The 27,533-nt window shown below is 49.6% G+C and overlaps 1 protein-coding gene across 3 annotated transcripts; it reads right to left on the reverse strand.

Annotated features, from left to right (window-relative positions):
- Positions 1 to 1,703: 1,703 nt before the first annotated feature.
- On the reverse strand, positions 1,704 to 27,533 carry AXIN2 (axin 2). 3 transcript variants are annotated; one of them, XM_054846840.1, is made up of 11 exons: positions 27,305 to 27,533; positions 25,207 to 26,136; positions 19,092 to 19,232; positions 13,451 to 13,553; positions 11,417 to 11,557; positions 10,716 to 11,212; positions 10,395 to 10,577; positions 9,892 to 10,110; positions 9,186 to 9,281; positions 7,809 to 7,976; positions 1,704 to 3,588 (listed from the first exon to the last, which is right to left on the reverse strand). In XM_054846840.1, exons 2-11 carry the CDS (start codon positions 26,028 to 26,030, stop codon positions 3,462 to 3,464), a joined length of 2,499 nt encoding a protein of 832 aa, XP_054702815.1. In that variant the 5' UTR covers positions 26,031 to 26,136; positions 27,305 to 27,533; the 3' UTR covers positions 1,704 to 3,461. The 3 variants fall into 3 exon arrangements, with proteins under 3 accessions (XP_054702815.1, XP_054702817.1, XP_054702816.1); XM_054846842.1 differs by having other exon boundaries at positions 10,395 to 10,574; positions 27,305 to 27,405; XM_054846841.1 differs by having other exon boundaries at positions 27,012 to 27,346.

Below are 27,533 nucleotides of genomic sequence, written 5' to 3' on the forward strand. Positions count from 1 at the left end.
CTTTTTAAGCCGTAACAGTAGAACTTTCCCACGCTGCCTCTCCATTTAGCAGCTGACAAGCCAGACCTGTAATCACGATCTTTATCCCGAGACAGACTAAAAACCAAAATGTTTCTGAAACGCTGAAGGTAGGTGAACATTTTCAGAGTGTCACATATTAAGGTGGTGTCTAACGAGCTCCATGTCCCACTTATAATTGAAACAGAAGAGACTATTCACTTTTCATTCATTTTTAAAAGACTATTCAAATACCCTTTCATCTCCGCTAAACAGCCTGCCATGTATTTGAAGCCATTTTATATTTTGTTTCTACAGACATCCAAAAAAACAGAGGTGAGTATTTTGGAACATTGATAGAAAGATGCAAAGGCTTGTGAGGCACTGAATGGCTTCAAGCTGCCTCAAACACATTCATCTTCCCAAGAAGAATTAGGCACAGTGTGATTCATTTTAATAGCAGAAGAAAAATAATACTACGATGTAGTGCTAAGTTCCTAACCTTTGATGGTAGACTAAAAAAAGAGAGAGAGGGGAGAGAAAAAAAAAAATAAAAATCTTTCTTCCCTTATGTTGTTGAAGTCTCCCTACACCCATCCGTTATGTCCAGCTTATCAATTAAGATGAACCCCATGAACTTCAGATGTTTTTTTTTAAAACAAGGCACCAGCCATTTAAATGTGTAAAACTGCCTGCAGCTCCCTTGAACTGCGGGATTCAGTCCTGAGCTCTGTGTACTCGGTGTGAAGTTGAGCCCTTTGATAGAAGTTTTACTGATGTTTTAAATGAAGTCTTCTCATACACACAAAATAACCCAGATAATTTAAAACCTCATGGAAAAAAATAGGGTGGAGAAAGGGGGGAAAAGAAAAAAAAAAAAAAAAAGTAGTCGGTGCCATTGGTCTAGCAAAAGCAAAGAGGCTGGCTTTGGTTACCACCAGGCCAGACCAAAAGCGTTTCCACAATTGCTTTCCCAGGGTTACTCGCCTGAGCCGGGGAAGGTCTGGGCGACAGCTGGGAGACAAATCCACCCCTGGTATGGGCAGCTTCCCTCAGGAACAAATTAAGCTCGGTCAGCTATAAAATAGGTTTTGTACCATAAATACCGGCGAGAGGGAAGGCGCACGGGTAAGAGCTCCCCGGAGTTTGGCCTGCTCAGCCGCTTCCATCAAATCTCTTCCCGCTCTGTCTCGGCCAAGGCAGCCACGTTAGTCAGGACTTTACAAAGCCGGGTTTTGCTTGAGCAGGTGCTGCGGGGGGGGGGGGGGGGGGGGGGGGGGTGGATTAAGGGAACCCCAAGCAGCCCCAGCTCCTTTGCACCTGTAGGCTGCGCCCACCCTCCATCGCCTAACGACGAAGCCCTCCAATGTGCCAGGGCTTTGCAGAGCTCCAGCACTGGGCCACCATCCTGGCTTCATTAGCTCACTTATAGAGCAAGAAAAAGCCCCCACGCCTCCATCAGCCCCAGCTGAGTGACCTGAACGAGCTGTACATGATTTCATCATTGCACTGAAGTGTTCCCCGGCCTTTGCCTTGCCTACCTGAGCTGCAACCGCTTCCCAGCAGGAATAGCTCCTACCGAGCCTCAGCTGCTGTTTCCAGCTACCACCATACATGAGAAGAAAATTTTTAAGGCATTAAGGGTGGGTGGGTGGGGAAAAAAAGTCAGACAATATTAATTTGAAAAATATAAAATTTTAATAAAGGCTACATCTCTTAATTACAATAATTATTGTACCAAGTAATTTTTTTTTAAATGAAACTCTTTATAATGCATAATTTACAGTATAAGTAGAACAAAAATGCCATGGCAAAAGTCATGAGTACAGGACTTGTAATAAAAGGCATAAAATATATTTATATATAAACCCCTTAAACAAACAAGGGAAAGCTTGAACCCTGAATATAGGGCGACGCATGGTCTCGTAACACCATGCAGGCACAGGTACTGTACTGATTAATTTTTAAAAACACTAGAGATAGTGTATTAATATTATCACCATACATTTTCTACAATATATACAGACTTACACAAAGTAGCAATGGCAAACAGAATGCACAGATTAACTTAATCAACACAAAACCCAACTGTAGAAATGCAAGGTCTTTCTCGGGAAAGGGTGGCTCTGGCCCAACACCCACGCACACACAAAGCTCTGCCAAGGGTTGCAGAGAGCCTTCGCCCACATCTCCCACGGGCTCCCGTGGGTGTTGTGAAGGTAAGGCTCCCCCCCCCCAAAAAAAACCCCAAACAAACCACAAACCCAACCAAAAAAAAAAAAACCAAAAACCACCACGCAACGAATCACGCGCTCCACACGATCTGAAAATACGCCCCATGGTACTCCCATGTCGTTGAAATCTAAGTTGTGCTAACATTGAAGTAGAATGGCTAAACGAAATAATTAGCTAGCTATGTGAAACACATACAGGTTTGTTGTTGGTTTTGTTTTTTTTTTTTTTTTTTTACCCTGGCTTTTGCAACGTGTCCTTTTGGTGCACTAAGTATGGAAATGGGAACTGGATGGCTTCTTCTACAGCTCTCCCAGGCTCAGGGTTTTGCCCTGCCTTGCCTCGAGCGAGAGGCACTGGACAGCGCGCGGTGTCCTCGCCACTGGCAGCGGCAAAGCAAAACCCTCACACCGCAGAAATCCATGGACGAACTAACAAGTGGCTGTTGTTATATTGCAGCTAACATATTTAACGCTTAAGACCTTTATTTCAAATTAGAGCAGCATAGATTAAAATGCACCGGTCTCTAGATGAATGGTAGGACAGTATTTTTATTTCGGCTTTTATTATTATTATTATTTCTTTAGAAAAGTTTTATCTTCACTCGGAGAAATACTGGGCACAAGGTCACTCCTTCCCTCCTCCCCCTTCAAAAAAAAAAAAAAAAACCACCCCAAAAAATCACGAATGTGCTCATAGCCAAACTCCTAAATTTTAGATAGTGGGAACAATGTAAAAAAATAAAATAATCCTTCCTCCCATCACCCCACTTCCCAGCCCCTCTCTTCTCCATTGTTAAAGCAGCATATCCAAAAACTGGACTTAGGGGAAAACAGACTGTTCAATAAATATCAATAAGGATTACTGTTAAGGTAAGCTATACACAGTTTCTCTTAGTCCATAGATTTCAGATCCCCAGGAAATCATATATTATGTATGGAAGTCTCTCAAACACGGTCTGCATCTCCAATAGCCAACAGTGGTCATGTTTTTAATAAATAGTTCAGGGTTTTTATCATCTCAGTACCCAACTCATGAATAATAAATGCCATTTTTTTTTTTTCCTCTAAGGCTAATTCAGCAAAGTCTTCATAGACTTCACTTTTTTTTTCTTCATTGGTTCAAAACTTTCCTTCAGAGTTTTTTTTTTTTTTTTCCTTTCCTTGTCATCACTACTGTTGTGTGTCCAAAGACTTTTCTAGCTTAACTTTTCTTAAGAAACACAGATGCCATCAATCGATCCTTTCTACTTTCCCAAGAATCCTTCCTTCGTACATCGGCAGGATGGTTTCATCTTCCCAAATCTCTTCAAACACCGCACCACAGTCAAACTCGTCGCTTGCTTTTTTGAAGTAGTATCTGTGGTAAGGAGAATTAAAACACAGTTAAAAATCAAAAGGTAAAGCAAAGGATGCTTTGGCAGTTCTTTTAACCACACCATTTCCAATCTCTCCCTCCTAGGATGCTCCTCCAGCGCCCAGCGTGGCCAGGAAACCCTCAGGGCTGCTCAGGTCCAGCAACATGAAAGCATCCCTGGGGCTGCAGGGATGGCGATGGGACGGAGGGAGCAGGGCTGAGCATGCTCCTCAGCGGTGACAACAGCTTCTACAGTGAGTAAATTATACGTGTTGACAGTGGATATCCTCAGCCGTAAAGAAAATTAGAAAGCACGGTGATTTCTGGTCAAGTATCTTATTTAAAAAATAAATAAATAGAATTTCAAAGCAAAGCATTCTTAAGGTTCCCCTCTCTCCCCACCTTCTTTCTTTCATGTGTTTTCTTGTTTCAAAGCTGAAGCCCAACATTAAAATTAGCAACTGTTATTAGAAGGAGAGGCTTTTTAGGCATACGGATAGATTAAAGAAAACCATCCCGGCTTCCTGCAAACACAAAAGCTGAAACTCTGTGGTACTCCTACTGAAGAAAAAAAAAAAAAAAAAAAACCAAACCCAAAAGCCGGGAGCCTCGCATTCGAAACAACCAAACGCCTAATTCACGTATCCATTTTAAGTGCCAGAAACTCCCGTATTTGTTTCCCGATGCTTCCTAGCAGGCAGAGGCGCGGAGCAGCCCTGGTCCAGCCTGCGGGACGTGACACGGGGAGGTCAAGTAGCAGTGTCCTGCATTCCTGCTCTTTTGCTCCGGGTCGTTAGATCATGAAGCCAACGCTCCCAGAGACAAAAAGCACCCCCACCCCTCCCGTGTCAAACAGTAAGGACCCCTCTATTATCCTGAATTAGACCGTTCAGCTGCTTGATTAAAGGTTCCTTTTATCCCGTTTGGAGCTGTCTTCCTTCTAAGGCTGCTTAATTGCATATGCACAAATGAAGGGCTTCCATTCAGAGGGGTAGCATTTAGGGAGCCTGTCCGTCTGCCGCCGCACACCTCCTCGGACATGCCTGCTCCCTCGGAAAAGTGCTTTGCCATCTGATCGCCAGGGATGGAAAAAAACTTCATCAGATGGATTACAAAGAAAAAAATATAAAAAAAAAAAAATTCCCCCCTCCCACACCCCTCCCCTGGAGTTTCCAGACAACTGGGGTTGGCAGATGTTTGGTAGGGGAAAGGTTTTTGCAATTATTATTTTTTTTAGGATGGGAAAGGCGATCAGATTAAGCTCACTTTTACTATTGAAACTGAAAGAGCCACGGCAGGGTCTTAGAATTTGGTTGGGTTTTGGTTTTTTTTAGTGACTGTTCTATTACACATTTTTAAAATACTCAGTTAACGACAGCCTGCAAATCTATTTATTTTTAGGGTACGTTAAAACTATTTTGGTAGGGGGATAAAAGCTGGCTTTTTAGTCAAAGAGATGAAACCAGCTTCATTTAGTCAAGGTATGGTTAGGATTTATTTTTGTAAAGTCATTCCAAGCTGAACTGACACATGTTGCGTCTTTAATGGCTCAGCAAGGGAAAACATCTTATTTAAGTCCTTCAGAGCCTGCACTCATTGAAGTCAACGGCCCAACTCCCACCAAGTTCCACGCTGCAGGTCAAGGCCACAATTTCCCATTCCAGCAGCCTTGAAACAAAACCAAAAAAACCCAAGGAAAGTTTGAATGAATTACAAAGAACTTTCTCTTCCCCTTCCCCTTCTCCGCCCCTCTCCAGATAACAGCCGCTCTTCCCAATAACTTCCTCCACAAGCCCAAGCGCTGGCTGTGTTTACAAAATTTTTATTTGAGAAAACACGCTATGACCTTTTACATAATTACAACCTTATTTCACAGAGAAAAAGAGAAAAAAAAAGAAAAGGAAGAGGCAAAGCAAAAAAAAAAATCCTCCCCCACAACATCTTCAAACAACTCACTCTGCTCTTATTTGCTCAGAAATGGGCTTTCCATTGAAACATATTTTATGTGGCAAACTTTGCTCTTTTTTTTTTTTATTATTTTTTTGGGACATCTGGCACCAATCGAGGCGAGCAGGCCTGGCGTTACAGCTCTGTTTTGAACCGCTGCCATCTTCAGATTACCCGACACCACCCAGTTTTTTTGTGCGTGTATGTTTGTTTTTTGTTAACGCCATCAGTATTAAATCACTGCTTTAATTCCTTCTTTTTTTTCTTTTTTTTTTTTTTTTTTTGGCGGGGGGGGGGGGGGGGTGTGGTGTGGTGTGCCGAGGAAAGCGAAGCGGTGATTTCCCCACGGCGGGGCTGGCCGTGTGGCTCTGGCATCGCAGGAGCCCGAGGTACCCGCCTCGCAAACTGATCCAATCAATAAAGAATTTGGAGAGCGGAGCATTTCTGCATGTCTTTGTGCATTAAATGAAAGGCAACGGCTTCAAAGACATGCTTATTAAATGTGCCTTAAAAAGAAATCAATGCCAGATGTGACCAAAGCAGCCTAGTTAGTGCCTCCCCGTAACACACACGCTACTCCGGGCACTGCGGACCTCTTCCCTGAAGGTCACCCGCAGTTTCACTCAAAGTCCAGCCAAAAGTCAAAGCTTAGATCAAAATGATTCCCTGGAGGTACACACATTTGTGTAATTAGTTTCACCTTGTGTCTGTGCAAGATAAAATACTGGGCACATACCCAAGTTCCTTTTATAAATTTCTGTATTGTCTTTACCCAGGTGTAAAGGGGTGAGATCTAAGCAAAACGTTGTTTCATCCTTGTCAGTCACTTAAAAACATTTTCTAAAGAAATTACAGTCTGACAAGGCACAAATAATTGCACCTGGAGGGGCTTTTGGGCCACAGAGGTTTTAGGAGCCTACTCCTGCACTTGGGCATCACATAAAAAAAAGTCATAGAAAACAAACTAAAAAGAGGACTTTTTTGGGGGGAGCGTGGGACTACACAGCCACCGGAGCAGTGGCACACCAGTGGTGAGGCTGGGGAAACCGGTGTGCAACTGGGGCATGAGGCTGCATCAGCCGGAGAGGGAGCATGGCGGGCTGAGAGGCTTTAGGGGCTGGAAAGTGGCGTAAGGGTGCAAGAAGCCCAGGGACCTCTCCTGCAGGTTGTCCTCTCCTGCAGGTTGTCCAGGTTGGGTGTACTTGCAGGTTGCTGCCATCTGATGGCAGCTGGGCGGGCTGCAAAGATGGTTTTGGGGAAGGATTGGCAGTATTTCAGCCCCACCGCACAACAGCCAGAGACAGACCCCAGCTCAGCATCCCCCAGCCTGAGAGCACCCTTGGGTCACCTCCTTCTGATCTGCATAGGTGGACTTCCCAAAGCCAGAGACAGGCCAGCGATGGAGCACCAGCTGGAAAGTCCTCATAGCAAACCCAAATGACCATCTGGGGGTTAAATCGGAGGCTGCCAGTTATGGGGCAAGCCTTCTAGTTCTTTGAAGCACTACCAAATTCAGTGCAAATTCAAAATTTAAAGCTGGAACTTCCTCCTCCTGCTCATCCTGCAGGAGATGTGGCCAACAGATGATCCCACTAGTGCCCAGATCCGCTGGGAAAGTTCAGCAAAAATAGCCAATGTGAAGCTACTGCCATGGGAACTACAAGAGCGAGGGAAGCAGCAAACTGGTTAAACTGGGAGCTGGGCCCTGGAAACCAGACAGGCAGGGTTTGTTGGCATTTCTGAGGAGGAACTCGGTATTGCTGGTGGAGCTTTCCCTGCAGGGCAAAGGTTTTTTCCCTAATGAAGAGAAAAGTGAGCTCGCTGCATCTCAGCTACATGTCCACTCAGCTGCAACATCCCAACCTTTCACTGACCCCCTTTACGGCCACACCATTAAAAAAAAAAAAAATTAATAATGAAAATATTAAAGGGGTAGGCAAAGCAGGAGACCAACACCGAGACGAATGCTGACCCCAGTTTGGAAACTGAACCCCAGGGCTCCGTGCCTTCGCCACAACGCCATCCCAGCCTTGGGCAACGGGGAGAGGTGGCTGGGGAGGGAGATGGAGAGGAGGTGGCCCCGCAGCCGAGCTGCAGCTCAGGACCCCTCTCTCCATCTCCAAGTTGCTCTTGGTTTGAGTGGGAAGAGAGTAAGATGATCTACAGCCTCTGAAACACGAGGTAAATGTGTCATTGCAGGTAGACCTGCAAAATATCAGCTCATTCTTTTGACTTATTAGAATATACTGAAGAACAAACGAATCGCAGGTTCTTACCTGTAATTTCCCTTTTTGCTCAGCTGTTCTTTAAAGTGCCCAAGTGTCAGGCTCTGGGCCTTTAACATCCTCCTGTAGGGAATTTCTTCTCCGCATAAAAAATAGGTGACAACCAACTCGCTCGACTGAGAGGTGTGAACAACTGGCAGTTTCTTTGGCTCTTTGTGACTGAAAAACAGAAAACACACACAAACCCCTTTATTTTTCCATTTGAGAACAAGCCGTTTTGCCGCGCTCAATCCAGCAGTGTTTCTGCCACACGTAACCCTGGTCAGAAATATCCCGGGTGTGACCCAAAAAATTAAATATTCCTGTGCTCGCCGTGAATTTGTCACGCTGCGTTTGCACAGCCCTTCGCTGGGCTCCCACGACAGCTCCTGCTCGCCGTGACGGTGGGAATCACCCTGTCGCAAAGCACCCAGCCACGGGCAGCAGAGACCTCGGACCATTTTATGGATGGGAGAACGGAGGGATGGAGGTTGGATGCTCGCTGGAAGCATCAAAGCAGGACCATGCGTAGGGCTCACCATGGGCTAACCTCTACCTAGCGAGCCCCAGTATCGTACACCTCTGATTTTAAAAGGCTCCGTTTCATCTGCCTTCACACAAAGCATCTGTCAAGCTTTCTTCTCCTGCACAAAACCACCTGCAAGCACCAGCTAACAAAGCCAAAATCACCGCCAGATTCTTCACCTGAAGTACACAAGTAATCTTATTTTTCCCGGTGAGGATAAAATTCACTGGATTTTGTCATTCGCACTAAGAAACGCTTCTTAAAGAATAATTAAAACAATATTACCCAGCAAAATGGCAACGCTCTAGTGCATACCATGCAGCCAAATCTACAACTGCTTCTGAGGCAATGTACACTTGGCATGTCAAAAGGTCACAAAGTGTTAGTCCGCAGTAATTTAGTCTTCCTAATTTGTTCTAAGTCTTTGTAGAGTGGCTTCAGAAAAAAAGCTGCTAGCAAAGACAGCTGGTGGACTTAAGGTCAACCAATTAAAAATGAAAGGCTCTAGTCAGGTGGCTCAGTCTGGACTTCAAACATTACTCATTGCTTAAGATGAAGAGGGTAAGAAAGAAAACTTTAATTATTTAGGCCATTTTAGACCTCTCTGTAGCAGATTTCTTGTTAAAAGAACCATCCTGTAATTAGACTAATCCAATCTTTGTCCACTTTACAGGAATGCAAGCTAAAAAGAGCCAGAGACAAGATTGGAAAATGTTTTGTTCTTCCTTTAAGAAGAATGTTTGAAAGACGAAATTTCAGATATAAGAATTTCCTCTCTTTTCAAAGCGCAATCCATTTAATGAAAATATAATTATGATATATACATATATTTCCCAATCCTATTCTGCACGTGCAATACTCACTCTTCTGTCGTTAGACTTGCATTGCAGAAAGGGGTGTTTCCCCCCTGAACGGCAGCGGAGTGGTTTCGATCCCTCTGCTGATTTGAGGTTGAACATCTGAAGTGGAAAGGGGGAGGGCAAGTGGGGAAGGAGGGGAAAAAAATAAAAAAAAAAAGAGAGGGGAAAAAAAACTTTTTAAAAATTGTTGAAATACAATCTTCTTAATTGAAGTCTCCTGTGGGTCGTTAAGTTCACTCTTTGTATCAACCCTCACATGTTGTAAACAATCAAAGGAAGAATTAAAAATGCTGTGGGCTAATTTATCCTTCCATACCCAAATGAACGATAACCAGTCCAATTCTCCACTTGGTATGTAGCTGGAGTCCGTCCCAGAGGAAAAATGGGCAAATTACAGCCATCAAAAGAGTGGAAGTAATAGTCTAGGATTCGAACTATTTGCACCGGGGTAGGGTGGGGTCGGAATAAGGAGGCTCATCCTTGGGGCCCGGCCAAGCTGTGCCGTCACACGTCCCCACGGTCTGGCCCCACGGCTGACCCTCTACCTAGACGGAGAGGACCCCGTCCACATTCACCCACCACCTCGCCCGCCATCAGCCCGGGCCTCGGCCACACAAGAGCGGAACCAGCACCCAGCAAACCTCTCCTACCCCTGCTGCTCCCCAAAACCCCACCGCGGGACCAGCACCATCCCTCCCGCGGCCATTACCGTTGTTTCTGCGGTTTGGAGACCTCGGCGAGCCGGCGGCACGCTTCCTCCAGCTGCGCCAGGGTGTTGGGTGGGGTGAGCGGGGGCATGGCGGGGTCCTGGACGAAGGGGTGGGCAGGCTGCGCCCCGCGCGGGTGGCTGCCAGTCCCCCACGGGTGATGGCGGCCGGGGGCCCCCTTGGCGAAGTCGGAGCTGTAGGCCTTCTTTGTGCTTTGTGTGCTTGGGGAGGGGAAGAAGTCGGGTTAGAAAAGCTGGAAAATATGACTTTAATAGCAGCTCCTATTCTGCTCGCTCCCTCTCAAAAGTCTGTCATAACATGAAAGGAGGTTTATTGCCAAAAACATGACATTTTTGTGGTTTTTCTGGTTCTGCGGAACAGCTTTTATATTAAACCGGAGGAGCAAAGAGTCTCATTTGTTTTTAGCGATTGTAAAAATAGACAGCCCATGTAATATATAAATATTTACCGGGAGCGATACTGCTGTAGACAGCTGCGTATTTACCTATGGGGCTTGTGCTTATTTTGTCTCTCGCTCTCCAGCATCCACTGCCAGACGTTCTGTGCCCGGTCTGCCTCGCCCCCCGGTAGCTGCACCCCGCCGGGGCCGGGCAGCCCCCCGTCCGCGGCTGGCAGGGCGACGCTCTCCGCTCCTCTGCCCGGCCTCTTCGGCAGCGTCCCCGTCCTGCTGATGGCGAGAAGGGGACACGAGCCCACCGTCAGCCCCCTGCGCTGCCGCGGGGCTGCGCCGATCAGCCCCCTCGCAGGGGGGCGATGGGGTGATGGTTTGGGGTGGGTGCAATGGAGGGAGATGCTCGTGACTTACCCGAAGGGCTCCAGCGGAGGAAGAGGAGGGTCTGTGTTTTTCGGGTGGCCCTTGCACTTGGGGTAGCAGTAGTAGTCGCTGCCCGCTGGGCAGCAGCACTGCACCCGCTGAGCCGCCTCCGCTTCGATCTGCTCCTTCGTCTTGGGCACGGTGTGGTGGTGGATGTAGTGATGGTGGACATGCTTGGTGGTCTGCTTGGTGATGAACCCCTTACCCGGCAGGGCGCACGCTGCCGGCGAGGCCACGCCGGGTTGCAGCTTGCCTGTCGGCAGGCGGTCGGGGGAGCGGGCGCGGGGGCTGTGCCGGCCCATGCCGGGCGACTGGCAGCCGGGGGTCTTCAGCACGCGGGAGAGATGCTCGTCCAGGATGGCCTGGGGGTCCTCCTCGTAGCTGCCGGAGGGCAGGAGCGAGAGCGGGTGCTGTGGATGCTGGGGGTTTGCAATCTCCCGACTGCTCTGCAGGCTTGCGGGGAGCTCCGAGCCCTCCTTCTCCTCGTCCTGCCAGCCAAGCGATGGCAAGGAATAAATACAAGAGGACGGGGAACCGGCAAGGCGCGCACCGGGACATCCCCCCCGCGGGCTCGCCAATGGCAGTGTGATCAAAACACGTTCCCCCCCCCGTGGGCAGGATACGGCCCCCCCCCCCAAGCTGGGCAGCATGCGGCGAGCTCTGCCCGGCCCCAGGAGGGTTAATCCTCCTACCTCCTTGATTTGCTGCAGCCTCTCCTCCAGACTGTCCATGGTTTCCTGCTCCTGCTTCAGCTTCTCCAGCCGGGAAATGAGCTCCGCGGCGAAGGCAGCCGGCTCCACTGGGGTCATCTCCTTGGGAAGACGGTGGGTCCTCTACAAGGAGTGGGGACAGAAGGCACAAGGCATGTTTAGCGGGCGGCACGGGGCGCGGGCGCTTAGCCGGAGCGGCATCGCCGGCCCCGCTACGCTTGTTGTGTCTCCATGTTTGGATGAAAAGACGACCGCAACTAGGCATGGTCTGCTCTGGATTTTTATGAGCTAGTGCTGTGGCCTCATGGAGTGACATCCTCCCCACCAGCGTTTGCCTTCGGCAGGAGCAGTTGGTCGCACTCTGAGGAACCCCGCTTGTTCTCTCTGTAGTACAACCAGCCCATCAGTAGCTACTCTGAAGTAGAAAATCTTCAAAGACTGTTGTCAAACATCAAAAAAAAAAAAAAAAACCCCTCTGAGGTGGGAGGGAGAGACTTTAACTCAAGGAATAAAGTGAGTATAAACAGAAAGGAGTTGGAAATTAAAAAAAATAAGATGGGGGAGAAAAAGGGAAAGGAGAAAAAAAAAAGAAAAAAAAAAAGAAGTCAAACGGTTGCAGATCAGAGAAGTGCTGGTAATTTATTTCCTGGCTACACACTGGGCACCTTTGAGGTAGTGTTGTCTCAACAGTGTCCTAGATCTCTTCCCCCCCCCTCCATCTCTTTGTACAGAAAATGAAGAAAGCTGCTGCAGGCTAGCGGTGCTACACTGCTGAGCTTGGCTGCCTCAAGCAGATCTATCAAGGGAAAAAGGGAACATCTCCAAATCAAGTGCAGAATATAAAAAGGCAAAACGTGAATTTCTGCCAAAAGAAGCAAACATGGCAGGAAAAGAGGGAAAAAAAAAAAGAGGAAAAAGAAACCACCCACCCAAGTCTGCCCTCCCTCCTGCCACCCCCACGCACCCCACTCCTCGCCCCCACTCTCCCTCTCTCTCCCTCTTCCCCCCCCCCCCCCCCCGAAAGCAGAAAGCTGAACTGCCAACTCTTTCACATACTACCCACCAGATGAGGTGGGGCCTCTCTCCGGCAACCACTTAGCTCCAGAAATGATGTGAGGGTAGAAAAAGGCCACTCTGCTGGAAATTGTCACTCTTACACAAGCTGGCTCTATTCAGTCCCTGATCAAAGCACTGCCTTACAGAGAAAGTCGATTTGCACGCCCTGGGACAAAATAATCTAATTTACAAGCTCAGGCTATAGAACTTTCTTTATGGAGGAAGGGAAAAAAAAAACCAAACCCAAAAAGAAAAACCACATAAACCACCCCCCCACACACCAGAAATATCATCTATGATTTCTTGCTGTTTAAGACAGCAGAAAGAGGAATTTTAGCATATTAATCTCAAGACAAGATAAGTTTATACTTGTCAGTGTAAACAGTTTATTCACTGCAGGAATCGGGAGTCTGCAAGTCAACTGAATTAGCAAGTCAGCGAGTTAATTTTCGAGAGCGCAGCAACGCCGTGAATTGGGTCCCCTCAAAGCAAGACACGTATCTGCTGCAAGTGTCTCTCTCTTGGGAGATCCTGCTTCCCGCCAGCTTACAGACGGTGTGCTCTTGAAGGTCGCCGGCGAAGCGCACGAGGCCAAACCCCAGTCTGCTTGCCACCAGCAGAGGTGTCAGGGTGCTGGCCAGAGCCAAGGCTCTCACTAGACCCAACTGGGGCATCTCTGCTTGGATTTAGACCAGGAGGACAAATCAGTGCCACTAAAAAAGCCCTAGTTAGCACCTGACTTTCAGGGAAGGACCAAAACGCGACTGTACACAAGCAGGTTTTTGCAAGGATGCTGAGAGCACGTGGCTCCTGCCCAACATCAAGCAGCATCTCTTCTCTGGCATCACATAGGGATGGAAACATTCTCCTCCCCTGGTCCCTTCCCTCCACGTGTGCTCATTCCTAGTACCAGCATTTGCCATGGCCAACCCAAACGCTGCAATTCCCACCTGAACTTACCGGAAAATGAGGTAGAGAAACTTGACCGTTGGCCTTGACACTCCGATGCATCTCCCGCTGGAGCTGCTTCTTGCTCCCAATTCTGTACGGGGGGATCCCATCTCTGCACACGGAAGAGAGGTCACTGTCAGTCGGGGCTCTCCCCGTGCTCTAACCAAGATGCTTCTCCATCACCTCTGAAACCACCCAGGCATGCCACAAGCCCACGTTCCCAGAGGCGCTGAGCCCTCTGGACATCACCTGAAGCCAGGAGGAGCCTCAACCATTTGGTGTCTTGAGAAGGGTTTGCGTTACCATCTACACGGATGTGCAGTAATTAAGCAAAAGCTGAAAAGCAAGCTGAAGGCAACTCCACATGGGAAGACACCCAAAAATCCCATCAGCTTCACTTTTGAGAATCCTTACAGAAAGGCCCTTCCAATGCTACATTTCTGCTTCTGCCCTTTATTTTTCCTGCTTTTTCACCACCAAATTACGCTCTCTGAGACCACAACTTTCCTCAAGCTGTGAATCACCCCATGGGGTGTTGGCACTATGGAAGGAAGAAGGAAGAGGCTGAAGACAAATGGCCACCAAAGGGCTGCTCCTCATCTCCAGCCCTACTTAAGATCCAAGATGTTTCTCCTGCCCTGAGGCTGCCCAGCACAGGCAGGCTACTGCAAGGCACGAGCAACTGGGGCCATACCCTGCAGGCACGATGTTGCTCCCCTCAGCGACATCGGATCATGGTCACAAAACCATGAGAAGAGACCAGGCGAGGAGCACTGGTGGGAGTAGCCCCCTGCACAGCCTGCTCGAGGCAACATGGGGTGTTTTCATCTGGCCACACAAAAAATTACCTCGTTTAGGATTAAAGGACCTTCTACAGACAGCAAGGACAGCCGGAAGAGCATGCCTGGAGATCCTGAATGTCTAATTCCACCCCTTCCCTCAGACTGGCTGAATAACCTTGATCTCTGGTCCCATCCCTTTCATCCACCTGCCCCCACACCTGATTCATCTCCTGAGTGGAGAAAACAGCTCCTGCCCAAGGAGGAGCAGCGGTGGCCGAGCAGACAGCAGTGGCCCCACGCTGCTGCCAGAGGAGCCAACGTGGCACAGCATCCCCATATGCCACCTCCCACCGCCGTGATGGCGGTGGGCACAGACCAATATTTTTCTTGGGCATGCAGCCAGAGACAAGGCGCAAGGGAATGCCCTCCCGGAGACACCAAGTCCCTTCTCCTGAGGAGGATCATTAGATCTCATCGCTCCACACTCAAGGTTTAAAGCATGCTATCATAGGCCTTTATGAAGATCTTGGCCAAAGCGTACAGTTGCCATTAAATTGTTTTAATGAGCAAGATTAAGCTGGAAAGCCTGGAGTGAAAGATTGGAACAATTTCATCTCAATAAAATTGGAAAAATCTTTATTATAAAAGAGAGCAGGCAGGGACCACAGAGAAAGTTCTTGATGCCACAAGATGAACATCAGCCTCCTCCAGACACAGTTCATGAATGCTCCGCTCCTTCGTTACACGTGAAAGGAGCTAATTGTCCTAATGGCCCCATTGCGCAATACGGGGCTCTGGAGCGCTTTCTGGAAGCAGCCCGGCACACAGTGGTCATCACAGCTAGCCATGGTCACCGACCACAGCCACCAAGCACTTCTGCTCCACAAACCCATGGAGCAACAGGGCTTAGGGCACATGACATGCCTTAGGTTTGGGGGAGGATGGGGGAAAAGCAAATCTAAGGTGAAAACCAAATCATCTGTACCTTCAGAGAAGTAATTGGTCACTGAGGCTTACTGAGATAAGGGTCTCTTATGGAAGACCTTCAATATAGGGAATAACAAGTAAAACAGGCATTTTAAAGGTACATAAAAATGCCAGCATGAGCACGTTACATGCATACATAAATACGGGACCAATCCCGTTAACGTATTCAATTAAAGAGGAGGTGTCCTCTATAAATGGCAGCACAAGAGGCCAGATGGGGAAGAGCAAGGAAGCAGCTGAAGGTCTGTGCACTCAACACAAGGAACCCAAGGACATGACCAAGGGATAACAGGGAGCTAAAGCTCTCCTGTGCTCCCCACCTCCCTCCAGGTCTGCAAGCACGAGATGCCATCCTCAACCCCTCTGCTGCGGCCACCGAGCTGGGAGCACCTCTCCTTGCTGGGTGTCCCCATGCTGCCAGCTCTGAGGGACCATCTCTGCCCAAAGCGACAGGCTACAGAGCAGGAAGGGTGGCAGGAAAAGGAGAAGAAAAAGCAATGCTGACTCAAGAGCATGGCTCCTCGCTTTATTTAAGATTTGCCCTTGTTGAAGTCAGTATAAAAGCTGCTCCTTCCCCCTAAAACTCCCCCAGTCACACCAGAGAGCCCCACATCAAACCTCCTGCTCCTACAACCCTGCCTTGTCAGGAGAGTTTTACAACTTGTAACAACGGGCAGAATTTAAAGACAACGAAAAATAAAGGTGTTTCACTGGGATGGGAAGGCTGCAGAGCAGCTGGGAAAGTCAGCCTGGGGAATGGGGAGGGCCTTTCACAGCCGCTTTGATGAGCGGTGGCTAAGCCTCGGCCTTCTATCTAAAACGGGGGGAAAATGGACAACGGCAGGGTTGAAGGGGTGACCAGCGGGTGGTCCCCGACTGCAGGAGGGACAGACGGATGGAGCTGGAGCCAGGCTCAGTACAGCAAGAGATATGGGGGTGGGGGGAAACCCTGATGCTGAAACAGACCCCCCAGACCAGGAGAAAGTGCCTTTGAGATGAAAAGGCTGGGCCTGGCCAGAGGTTTCGGGGCAGGCCAAGGGTTAAGCCCAGCTCTCCAGGTGCCACCGCTCCCCTTGCTCCAGCAACAAACACTCGCGCGCGCTTTCTTGGCTACTAAAAGTTGCGGGCTGAAGAGCTACAGAGTTTAGGCACTAAATAGTAGAGTTTAATTATAAACATTTCAGCTAACCAGGCTGGGGCTAAGCCAATCTGTTTCTGGGGGAAACACTGGTTTGAAGTCCTCTACCCAGTCAGCTGCCATTTAAGCTGAGCCAATTATCTTAGCCTTTTGACTCAGATGTGCCTGACCTAACCTGAATGTAGTTTTACTGCTGCTTTGAAATATCAGACTCATGCGCATATGCATTCACTCCCATCTTCATTTGGCAACGGCTCTGAAACAAGCCTCTGATCTTGCCAACATCAAAAGCCTGGTTTGTAAGATAAGGTAATATTTGAAGTTTGCTCAGCAGCATTCCCCTGTGTCCAAAGTAAATCCATAAATAAGATATAAGCAAATAAAAAAAAAAAATCCCCTTTCCTCTACCCCCACCAATCAAGAAATGGAAATATAAATTTGCACGATGCTTTGTGGCTATAACAAAATATATATGGACAGACTGATCCCTGGCATCCATAATAAAAAAAAAAAAAAGGCAGATTGTGCATTGCTTAGAGACCTCTCCTAATTCCAGTACAGTTCATTCAGATTTAGATTTATTTAAAAAAAAAAAAAAAACCAAAACCAAACTCACTTTACTGCTATGTCTGACAGACTTTTCCAGAACAAGTTTTTCCTCTTCAGTTGATACCCATATAAACCAAAAGAACTAATTTGCATTCACACTGACGAAACAGAATAAATCCGGGTCGTCTGTTAAAGGGGGATAAAACCTTGCAGGCAGAAGAGCACCCAGGTTCAGCCTGTGAAAGCACAGCGGGTTTGTGCCCCCAACGCCTCTACAGCATCTTCAGCAACCAGCAGAGCCAGGTGCCAGGAAAGGCTGCGAATCCCAAATGTTTTACTGCAATCTTGGCAGCAGCCCTTCGCCTCCACAAAGGAAGTTTTACATCAGCCTTAACTTTAAGCCCAGCCTCCAAAACTGCCAATTCACCTCTCCCACTTCCAAAAACACCCAACATCCCGACGTGCTCCTGGCCCCGCAGATGGAGTGTGGCTCCAAGGATGCCCGGGGTAGCAGCTCTGCGGCAGGAAATATTCCTCCAACCTCCGCCATCCCGCTCCCCCCCCCCAGCCCTCCTCGCCGCCCCCCAACCTGGAGCTGCGGGCAGTTTAATCAGCCAAGCTTCCCCAAACTCTCACAGCCTGCGCGGGCTATTGTTACGGCAGGAAAAAACAGGCAGGCTCCTTTCACGCGCTGCTTTATGGGGAGCTCCTATTCACTTGTTCAAGCAAATTTCAAAGCGGGCTGCTGCCCTCTCATCCCCGCTAAGCTCCCCTGGACTAACAATGGGCTGAAAGCGATTCAGTTAAGCCTTTCATCCACCATGCACTTTATTTCTCACTCAGTGCTCTCATCTGTATAAGGCCTACAATTGGCATTGCTGTGAAGAGAGGGTATAATCCTAGCCCTGTGAATCCCAAGTGACCCTACACTGGTCCAGAAATGACTAACCCAATGAATGCTCTGTTGACACATGATCACATACAACCAGAGCCAGTAAGAAGAAATAAAGAAGTCACCCTATGATTCAGCTCTTTTATTTAATGCCAATATTGTTCAATAAGGGAATCTGGTGGGACAACAAACTATTTTTTTTCCATAATATCAGTTCAAAACACACATGTGCATTTAAAAAAAAAAAAAAGCAGCTTTTGTTTACACATCAAGGATTTTTGGTAAATCCTGTTTTCTGTTGTGCATCATCACGCAGCACTGCTGACTTCAGAAACCCAGCGTGCAAACCTCTCCGAGGAGCACACGGATATCACTGGACACATCTGACAGAGACACTGGAGAAGTTTCACCTATGAGATGCAGACCAGGAATGCAGCACTGTTTACAGGTGGGTTTTTCTAGAGCACTGGTACTGAAGTGAAGATCACGATACACAAACAGCAACATCTGCCTTCCGCCCAGCTGGAGAAAATGGTCCTCAGGAGCACTAAGTGGGTCTTACTGTCTCCTCTACCCCCAGACACAACAGTACCATTTCTCTCCCGCTGGGGAAAGCAAACCAAGGAAGAACGGTCAAACGACTTGCTCCTAGTTGCACACTTCTCAGCAGAGTCAGGAGGAAAAGACAGATCCTGCAGTTCCCAGGCTCAGCCACAGCATCATCTCTCATCCCTGTGCTCCTGAAACACCCAGACCTGATCCATGCAGCTCCATTCAAATGGCTCTTTGAAGACTGCCCCAGCCACACTAGATGAGCAGCTATTTGCCCCTTCAGGTCACTGGCCCTATTAATGTACATTCTGACATTAATGACAAACCTTAATTACAGAAAGTACTTCCTACAGGAAGTAATCTCCTCCTCTTTGATGACTGATAAATAGTTAAGGAAGCCTGGCCTCAAGACAAAGGCCCAGGGAGATATGCTCCTTGGGTTAGTCAGGCAGCACCATTAGCATAGGGGAGAACACGTCTGCTCAGCTGCACTTGCAAAACAGCAACAGAGGGATTCAGCATTTTCCTTCACCCGATACCTCCGGTGACTGCACGAAGACCAAGGCTATCATGCCCTGCTACAGCTCTTGGTTTAAGGGCACACCTGAGTTTTGGCAGCCCCTAGTCAACGGCGAGCAGAAGCAAGGTGATGACCCTGGACCTGTCACTCCCGTAAGTCCCCATGGTGCATCGGCGCAGCTGATTCAGACGGCGCATCCCAAAAGGACCCGGCCAACGCAAGATACTTACACGCTGCTGTCCGTCATTGACATGGAGTCGTCCGTCAGGGCATCACTAGATATTTCGCTATCGTTCGCGCTGGTTGCTGGGGCAAAAACATAGCCGGAATTCACATGGTATGGGTTAACGGGATCGTTCCTCTTGAAAGACCTAGGGACAAGCAAGACAGCAATCTAGTTACCAGCCAGTCTTGGGCTAGAGAAAAGCACTCAAGTTTCATGGTAGCACTCTCCTCACAGGAACCATGCACACTGGCTGCTCAACCTCTTCAGAAGCAACTAACCATCCACTGCTCAGACCCGCAGCAACCAGGACACACTCTGTCTAAACACACCCAAAAGTCCAACTTTGAAGATGTTGCTTTTAGCATTGGAAGTGCGCTTTAGAAAATCCCAGGAAACACTTCTACGTACTTCGATACCTTCAAAAATTTGGTCCTTAAAGCTTGAAGCTGCACTGCTGAGGTCAGCAGGAGTTTTACTGTTGGCATCAGCAGAAAATGTCAGGAAGTTCGTAACTCAAGTCCCACCGAAAGCCACTGAAGCACCAGCTAATAAACGCTTAAGTCTGCTCTGAAGAAAGGAGTCAGGGCCCCTTTGGGAATACAAGTTACGGTATCGGAGTTGCGTGAAACAAGAGAACTGCCTCAAACTCCTGGAGCAGGACCACCATGTGTCAGAGGAGGCATGGACAGGGCTGAGATCTGCTGTCAGGCTTGGCCTCCCAAAGATGGCTGCCATCTTCCCAGCACTATAAAAACATGCAATAAAAAGGCCCAGTTTTTAGGAGAACCTACTACTTGTTCAACTTGTGGTTTTCTGCGTAGACTTGGGTGGGGAAGAAGAGGATGGGGGCGTGAGGACAGGAGCAACAGGTTGTATTAATGGGCACGTGGGTTACCAACACCAACACCTTTGGCTTCACTTGGGAGAAGCAAACCCAAAGCCCAGCCTGGATGTTTGAGCCGAGTACCCAAAAGCGGTCACGTGAAAAATTCACAGGCAGTGACATGGGCTGTGACAGAGCGTGGCAGGGTCACCATGGCAGGGTCACTGCACGGGGAGGGGGGGACCTGGGCATCCCCCTGCCCGCTACCTCCCATCACCCCAACTTCCCAGCCAGGATCAATATACATATCTTCGGCAGGCGATAAGGGGATTACGCAGGGAGGTTTGAAAGCCGCGTGTTAAGGTGCACATTTTGTTCCTCTTCCAGGGAAAGATGGGGTTGTTAAGCTCCTGCCTTTGTATATCAAAGCAAAAGGCCTTGTCATCTGATAAGGACCGCTGATTTTAATAATTAGGGCCACTTACCCAGGACTTGGGGGCCTAAGGAATGTGACAGCAGGCTCGGCAGGTTTTTTTAATGGGCTTTCTACCTCCCTGCCCCCACAGGGGTCGGAGGGGACCAGCTGGGTTTAAGTGAGCAGCAATGTCCTCCCACCGCCCCGCTCTCCATCCCTCCCAAACAACCAGGCACCCCCGCCGCCGCGCATTCCTGCTCCGCCAGCACCGACAACAGGAGCCTCCGCAAAGGCTTTAGTTTAAAAAAAAAAGGGGGGGGGGGAGGAAAAAGAAAAAAGGGGGGGAGACTAAAAAAAAAAAAAAAAAAAAAAAGGAGGGGAAGCATGGTGGGGAAGATGGGCCTCTCTGGTATGAGAGGCGCGGGGCTGGCTGCAGGCAGGTATTCAGCCCAGCCGGGGCTGCATTCCTTTCCGAAGGAGGCCAAGGCATTTCTGATGGGGAGATCAAGATGTTAAAAAATATGTATCTGGGAAGAAAGGAAAAAAGAAAAAAAAAAAAAAAAGAGATAGTAAGGAATGCCACAGGAAAGAAGTTAAATCTTCAAAGATAAATTAATTCCACATGTGGGTGAAAGCTAAGTTATCCTACTACTACTACAAAAAAAGTTCCTCTAAAAACCATGTAGTCTTCTACTCTGATTCAGGGGGATGTGCAGCCCAAGGGACCGTTCCTCGGTGGGCTCCTGGGTAGAGTGTCTAAGGGATGCAGCTCTTAGAACTATCTGATATGAATCCATCTCAGGTATGAGAGCACATCCAAAGTCCAGGAGGCTCAGGGGCGCAGGATGGTCCCCAGCACAGGACCACCACCTCGCTGGGAGGCGTCTGGGTCACCCCTGGTTGCATCCAGGAGGGCTGTTCTGCCACGTTCTTCCAGCAGCCGGGATTGCTGGAGAGGCTGGGGTGGGGGCGGAGGCAGCGGGTCCGTATGAACACGGACCAGGGAGAGGAGGTGTGCCCAAACACAGCGTTTGGAAATATATAATTAGAGAAACTGGCCAGGACTAACTCATCTTCCCATCGGTCCTGGACTGTAGCACCGATTCACCTACCTACACCTCACAGACAAAAAAAACCAAAACACAATAACCCCCTGGAAGTTTACATATTTTTAAGTCAGCCCCCACATCCTTTAAGAAAACGAATGGGGGCTGTTTTGCTATGTTTAATTTTTTTTTTTTTTTAAAATCTGACCACCTTACTACAGTAATTGCACCCAGATGCATCAAGTTGCCTGCAAGGGTTTTAAATTCCAGCGGAAAGCGGTGGTCTCCTGCCGCAGATGCTGCACACACAAACACACACCCCAGCTCCAAACTCAATATGCAAAGTGTTTTCAGCTGTCAGGTAGCAGTTGCTCTGGAGCTTCAAGGAGAATGTCTGATGCTTCTCAGCCTATTCTTATCTTGATGCGATGACACACAGCATGTAACTCTCTATATGCTATGTTAGGCAATGGGCATATCAGAGGTATTATAATGCCATGAAAATTTCAGGGGCTCGTGGTCGTATCCCCTGTTATGAGGGTGCAATTTCAGAGTGTGGGGTTTTTTATTGTCAAACTCTGCTTCTCAGAAATAAAAGCACTCTGGCAGTTCAAACCACAGACTTATACAGAGAGAGAAGAAAATCTACAAGGAGCACTTTGAGGCAAAACTGAATCTCATTAAGTGTTTTCTGGAGACAAACATCACTGGCTGTTTAAAGACAAAAAAAGGAAAAAAAAAAAAAAACCACCCCGCATGCACAAACCTGAAAAAAAAAAAGTATATTTTAACAAAACTATGTTAATCACAGCTTCCATGCTCTAATTGTAGAACACTGCTTCGAGCATAGCTTTACAATGGCATCATTTACTTTGATAATTGAAGCCAAACTTGGTTCCAATAACTTCACACACAAGTTGCTCCACCAGCGGGTCCTTTCAAAGGCCAGGAAGCACTGGGAGCCGGCAGAAGGCCATCTGCAAGCCCCAGCCTTCTCAAAGCAAGGCCAGTCCCACTGATGTTAGAGCTTAATGGGAGGCAGATGAGTCCACCTTGGACTGAACAAAACCACGCTCCGCGGCGGCACAGCAAAGGAAGAAGCGCTCTCTGTGTACACAAACCCGTGCGTGATAAATTTAGAAGCGCGTATAAATAATAGCTGGAATTCCTGGAGCATGGGGCCAGGTCCAGCGCAGCGTGGGGAGGCCAGTTTTAACCACACCACAACCTACAGGGGAGGGGAGTCGCTTTGAAGGACAAGAGGGAGGTTCTACATTTAAAACATTCCCTGTATTAGGGCTCCAAATATACAACCAGCAGTTTGCATGCACACGCCTGCCTTGCAGCCAGGCGCAAGCACCGTGCTTTCACTTGACTTCTCCTGTTCCTGTCCATCACTGATGCTGGGGCCAAACAAAGTCTTTAAACTCATACGGTTTCTGTGGGCTCCCATTTGCCGCGTTTTTGGCCGTGACTCCGTGCCCTGGGATTTCCAGGTGGTCTCCTGCCCAAATACCAGGCTGGCCTGAGATTGCTGTGCTCCTGCCATCAGGTGTGCTCAGCCCAGCGCTCCCGGCTTTTGCTGGTATGGTCACGGTGAAACCCACCGAAGCAAATGGCAAGAGCCTGCCCAGCGCTTCAAAACCTCAACACACTGAGCAGAAATTCTTTAATTCCATCACACACACGAGGAGGGAGGTGTGGTTTGGCCACTCACCAGGAAAGACTTTGTGCAAGCTTCAGCTCCAATCCTAAACACAATCCTAAATGCTGAGTGATGAGAGATAACCCATCCATATGCTCATCAGCTTCTAGCACATGCATGCACAAGTGCCTTCACAAATGGATAGCTTGGGGAGGAACTGAGAAGCATCTCAGCTTGACCTCCCTCTCTTTGCATTGAGCTCTCTTGGCCCCATGGAGAGCAAAAGCTCCTGGAAATTCAACAGAAGGTGATCAAAGCAAAATGCACCACCTAATGTCCTAGGAGGGTAGATCTGACATGTGAGGAGCACGCTGCATTAATCCCTGGACAAAAAAAGAAAAGAAAAGGGGGGGGGGGTAAGGAAAACAACCCTGCACTAATCAGGCAAGCAGCCACCGTTCTGCGAGAGGTCTCCTGGACAAGGCACATGTGGGTTTTTAGCAGGGCCTGCAGCTCTGGTAGAACATTGCAGCCAAGCCCTTCCAGCACTGAATACCAACAAAGGCTGAGAGATAAAAGCATCAAACATCCCCCTCCTGGAAAGCAAGCAAAGGGCAGCAGTTCAAACCAGGTTCTGGAGAACAGCAGATGCTCAGACAGCAACATTCATGCACGAGATGAGGATCCCAAAACCCAAGTCTTCCACAGACCAGCTGCCAGCGAGTGCCCCCCGCCAACGCAGCCCCCCAGCAGGAGAGGTCCAGAGGCCACGCCAGGACCAAGCGCATCCCTCCTGTCCTCACCCCCGCCCATCACCCCTCCGCGGGCAGGAAGGGCCTCCAGGAGAGGGAGAGGACCAAGGAGGCCTCTGGCTCTGCAGCACCCTGGCAGGCAAGGGGACCTTCCCAGCGGGTCGGTACCGGGAAGCCCGGCACAGCTGGAAGCTCTCTGCAGGGCAGGAGAGCAGGGTGCGCTCCAGCAAAGCCTCCCCAGGAGAAGCCCGATGCCCTTTGATGTCCATGAATCACAGACACACTCTCAAAATTCCTGTAAACGAGATGTCAAACACTCACCACACCAAACCCCAACCTCCTGGGCCAGCAGAGGAGAGCGCACATCTGCCAGCAGAGCCCTCTCCTCTCAGCCCTGATTCAACAATCCACATTTATGGCAAGGGTGGGGAGAGGAAAGAATACATTTTCAGAGGATTATACAACTCATCATTTGCTCATCAGAGTCTCTCTTTCCCATCCCCCCTTCACTTCGAGATGGCTCTTACTTTCTTCACCCTCACACCGCTGTGCCATCAACATTCCCAACAAAAGAGAAGGGTTCGGCAACGCAGACGCACACCAAGACAAGGGCACGAGAAGACCCTGCCACCACACAACGCTCCCTGCGTCCTCCTGAGCTGCCAACAGATGCAACCACGTTTCAATGAGTTTAACTCTGAGCACACAGCCAACAGGAGAACACCAAAGATCTACAGGAGAGCACCAAAGATCGACTATTACTCTATACCTGGAATCTCTCTATTACCTGAACTGCTCAATTTTAAGTGTCCTCCTGTCTGCATTGGCTCAAAGCCACCCTAAATGGCTTTGACACAATACCGACACCCAACACGATGGGAGAGGCTGTAGATCACACACACACGGTCCAAATACAAGCAGATTTTGTGCAAGTTGCAGAGTTTGATGTAATAAGTGCATACACTTCCTCCTCCATGACCGCACAATTGCTTCCCACATAACCAACATAGTTAAACACTGGTTGATGGTGGAGTTGGGGAACTAGTAGGTTACATTATTCATGCGTCTGTATGATCCACTCTACTACTGCTCTTAATAGGTTTGAAAGTTGAACCAATAATTAACGTATGTCCGGAGGACATAGTTGCTATGAAGTTTTTGATCTATAAGAGAACTGAAAGAGCCAATAGGGCTTAAGAGCACAGTATCTTGTTTTCCTTTGTGCAGAGGGGGAAAAAACCCCAAACCCAGCCAACACGTCCCCAAATTCCAGTGTTTGGAGGTGCGGGGAAGCACCCGTGTTCCCAGCCTCACGGGAAGCTCAGTCTCCCCTCGATTCCCCGCTAGCTCCCCAGCACGCCACCCCAACAGCCTTCTGAAAAGCACTCTCGAAGTCCTCAAAGTTAAAACAAAGCACAGTTTCCAGGGGTTCCCTTACCTGTATCCGTTCTCGATCGTTTCCGTAGCTCTGACATTCGCCGTAACCCTCAACGTCTTGCTGGATAGTCCAACTACCGAAGGCAAGATTTTGTTTTTAAAGTCTGCACAGCTCCATTCCTCTTCTTCATTCAAGGTCGGGAGATAGCCACAGACAACTTTTAAGCTCCCCAGTCCATTGCTGTTCATGTAAGCAGGATTCTCTCCTCCACTCCTTACATATTCGAGGTATATATCAGAAGTTAAAAACATCTGGTAAGCATTTTCCTCCATCACAGTCTGAATCTCAGTCTGTGCCTGATCAAACATGATAGAATCTATCTGCTGCTTCTTGATACTATCCCTTATGTAGGTCTTGGTAGCAGGCTTGAGCTGCTTGGAGACGATGCTGTTGTTCTCGATGTACCTTTTGTATATAGCTTTGGCTACTCTTAAAGTTTTGGTATCCTTAAGGTCCATCTGCCTGAAGCCATTGCAGGCAAACCAGAAGTCTAAGGTATCCACACATTTTTCCCTTTCCAGGAAGGTCCGAAAAAGATAGGCACCATCTTGATCTCCCAACAAGGAATGCAAGGATTTGGTCCATCTGGCCAGAGGGGAGTCTGGAGATGCGCTGCCTTCCGGCTCCCCGAGTCCGTTCTCATTCCTCCGTGGGGCAGGAGGCACCGGCATGGCCTTGAAGCTTTGGCTTTTGGGGAGAAACGAGCTGGCGAGTTGCGGGCATGGTGCTTCTCCTTCCTCCCCCGGGACAGGGGGTCGGGGGGCGTCTTCCCTGAAGCTGCTGCTGGGGTCTGGGAGGTGGGCGAGGACCACAGCGCTGCTCATGGCTCCGGAGCCCGATGGGGAGAGGGGCTCCCAGTTCCTCCAGGAGCTGCCTGTGCCTCTGCCTTCCTCTGCCTGGAGTCAGCAGGGGATCCTCTGAGCCTCCTCTCTGCAAAAGGGAAAAAAAAAAAAAAGGGGGGGGGGTGGGGGGAAAAGAGAAAAAAGGAGTATTGATCTAATCAAAACCAGATCCTCCCAACATCAAAGACAAAAAGTAAACAGGCTTTTCAACTCTTCACATTCAGAGAAGAAAAAAAAAAAAAAAAAAGGCGAGAGAGGCAGGGCAGAGGGAGCGCGGCTCTATCGCCAGCCCGATCGCGACTATCAGATCCGCTCCGCTGAACTCCCGGCGCACTTTTAGTGGGGCCGGGGCGGGAGGAGGGGGGGGGGGGGGGGACGGGCAGCGCGGCCCCCCCGACAGCTCACGGCAGCACCGGGCGTCCCTGCCCCGGCATCTGGTTTCCATTTTGCCCCCCCCCCCCCATACCCCCTCGCCCTCCTCCAGCGCGCACGTTGCGCGCCCAGCAGCACCGCGCAGCCGGGGGCGGCCGGTCCCGTGTCCGTGTCCCCCCCCGACGGGGCGCACCGGCTCGGGAGAAGGGCTTTTCGGGGCGCTTCCCTGCGGAAACCAGATGCTGGAGCACGAACTCACACCCCCCAAAAAAATATCCGGGGGTGGTGGGGGGTGTTTAAGGCGCGGCCGGGCTCGGCGGCCGTACCTGGGCGCAGCGGGGCATCCCGGGCCGGCCCGGCGGCCCCCCGCCACCCCCCCCCGGAGCCGGGAGCCATCAACCCCGGCTCCGGAAAGAGGAAAATAAATAGAAAGCAGCACCGGGGGGCCGGGAGGGAAAGCGGGGGGGGAGCCCCCGGGCGGCGCCGACCCCAGCCAGCCGGGCTTCCCGGCGCTGGACCGGCGTGCAAAATAATAATAATAATAATAATAATAATAATAATAATAATAATAATAATAATAATAATAAAAACCTGCTCCAGAAATGGCGACGGGCTGGGAGGAGAGAGGTCGGAGCCGGAGCCGGGGGGAGGAAGGGGGAGGAAAAAGTCCGGAGCTACTTAGATCCTCCGAGCCCTGTGCAACAGCCGAACCCGGCCGCGCCGGGCCGGCCGCGCCCGCGGAGACACCGCGCCCGCGCAGCGCGGGCACTGCAAGGCGCGCACACCAAGGGGGGGGGGGGGGGGGAATTAAAAAAAATCCGTATTTAAAAAAAAAAAATCAGCCGCCGGCAGCGCGGCCCGCTGCCCCCGAAGTTGCCACTCACCGCGGAGCCGGAGCTCGCTGCGCGCCCGCGGCCCCGCCGCTCTCCGCCGCCGGCAGCGCGCAGGCTGGCCCCGCTCCCCCCGCGCCCCTCGCTGTCCTTCCTCCTCCTCCTCCTCCTCCTCCTCCTCCTCCTCTCCTCCCCGGCGGTGCAACCGCATCGGAGAGCATCAGGAAGGGGGGGCGAGGGGAAGGGAGGGCTGCGAGGGAAGGAGCCCACTGCGATCCGCGCC

The sequence above is a fragment of the Grus americana genome, chromosome 18 (genome assembly GCF_028858705.1).
Source record: "Grus americana isolate bGruAme1 chromosome 18, bGruAme1.mat, whole genome shotgun sequence".
Lineage (NCBI taxonomy): Eukaryota > Metazoa > Chordata > Aves > Gruiformes > Gruidae > Grus > Grus americana.

What these genes read in the sequence shown, in the direction of transcription:
- AXIN2 (XM_054846840.1), bottom strand. Translation starts at nt 26,030, where the DNA reads ATGAGCAGCGCTGTGGTCCTCGCCCACCTCCCAGACCCCAGCAGCAGC. An exon ending in ACGATCGAGAACGGATACAG is followed by an intron (nt 19,233 to 25,206) that starts GTAAGGGAACCC and finishes GCTTGTCCCTAG; the next exon opens with GTCTTTCAAGAGGAACGATC. An exon ending in AGCAAAAAGGGAAATTACAG is followed by an intron (nt 3,589 to 7,808) that starts GTAAGAACCTGC and finishes TCCTTACCACAG; the next exon opens with ATACTACTTCAAAAAAGCAA.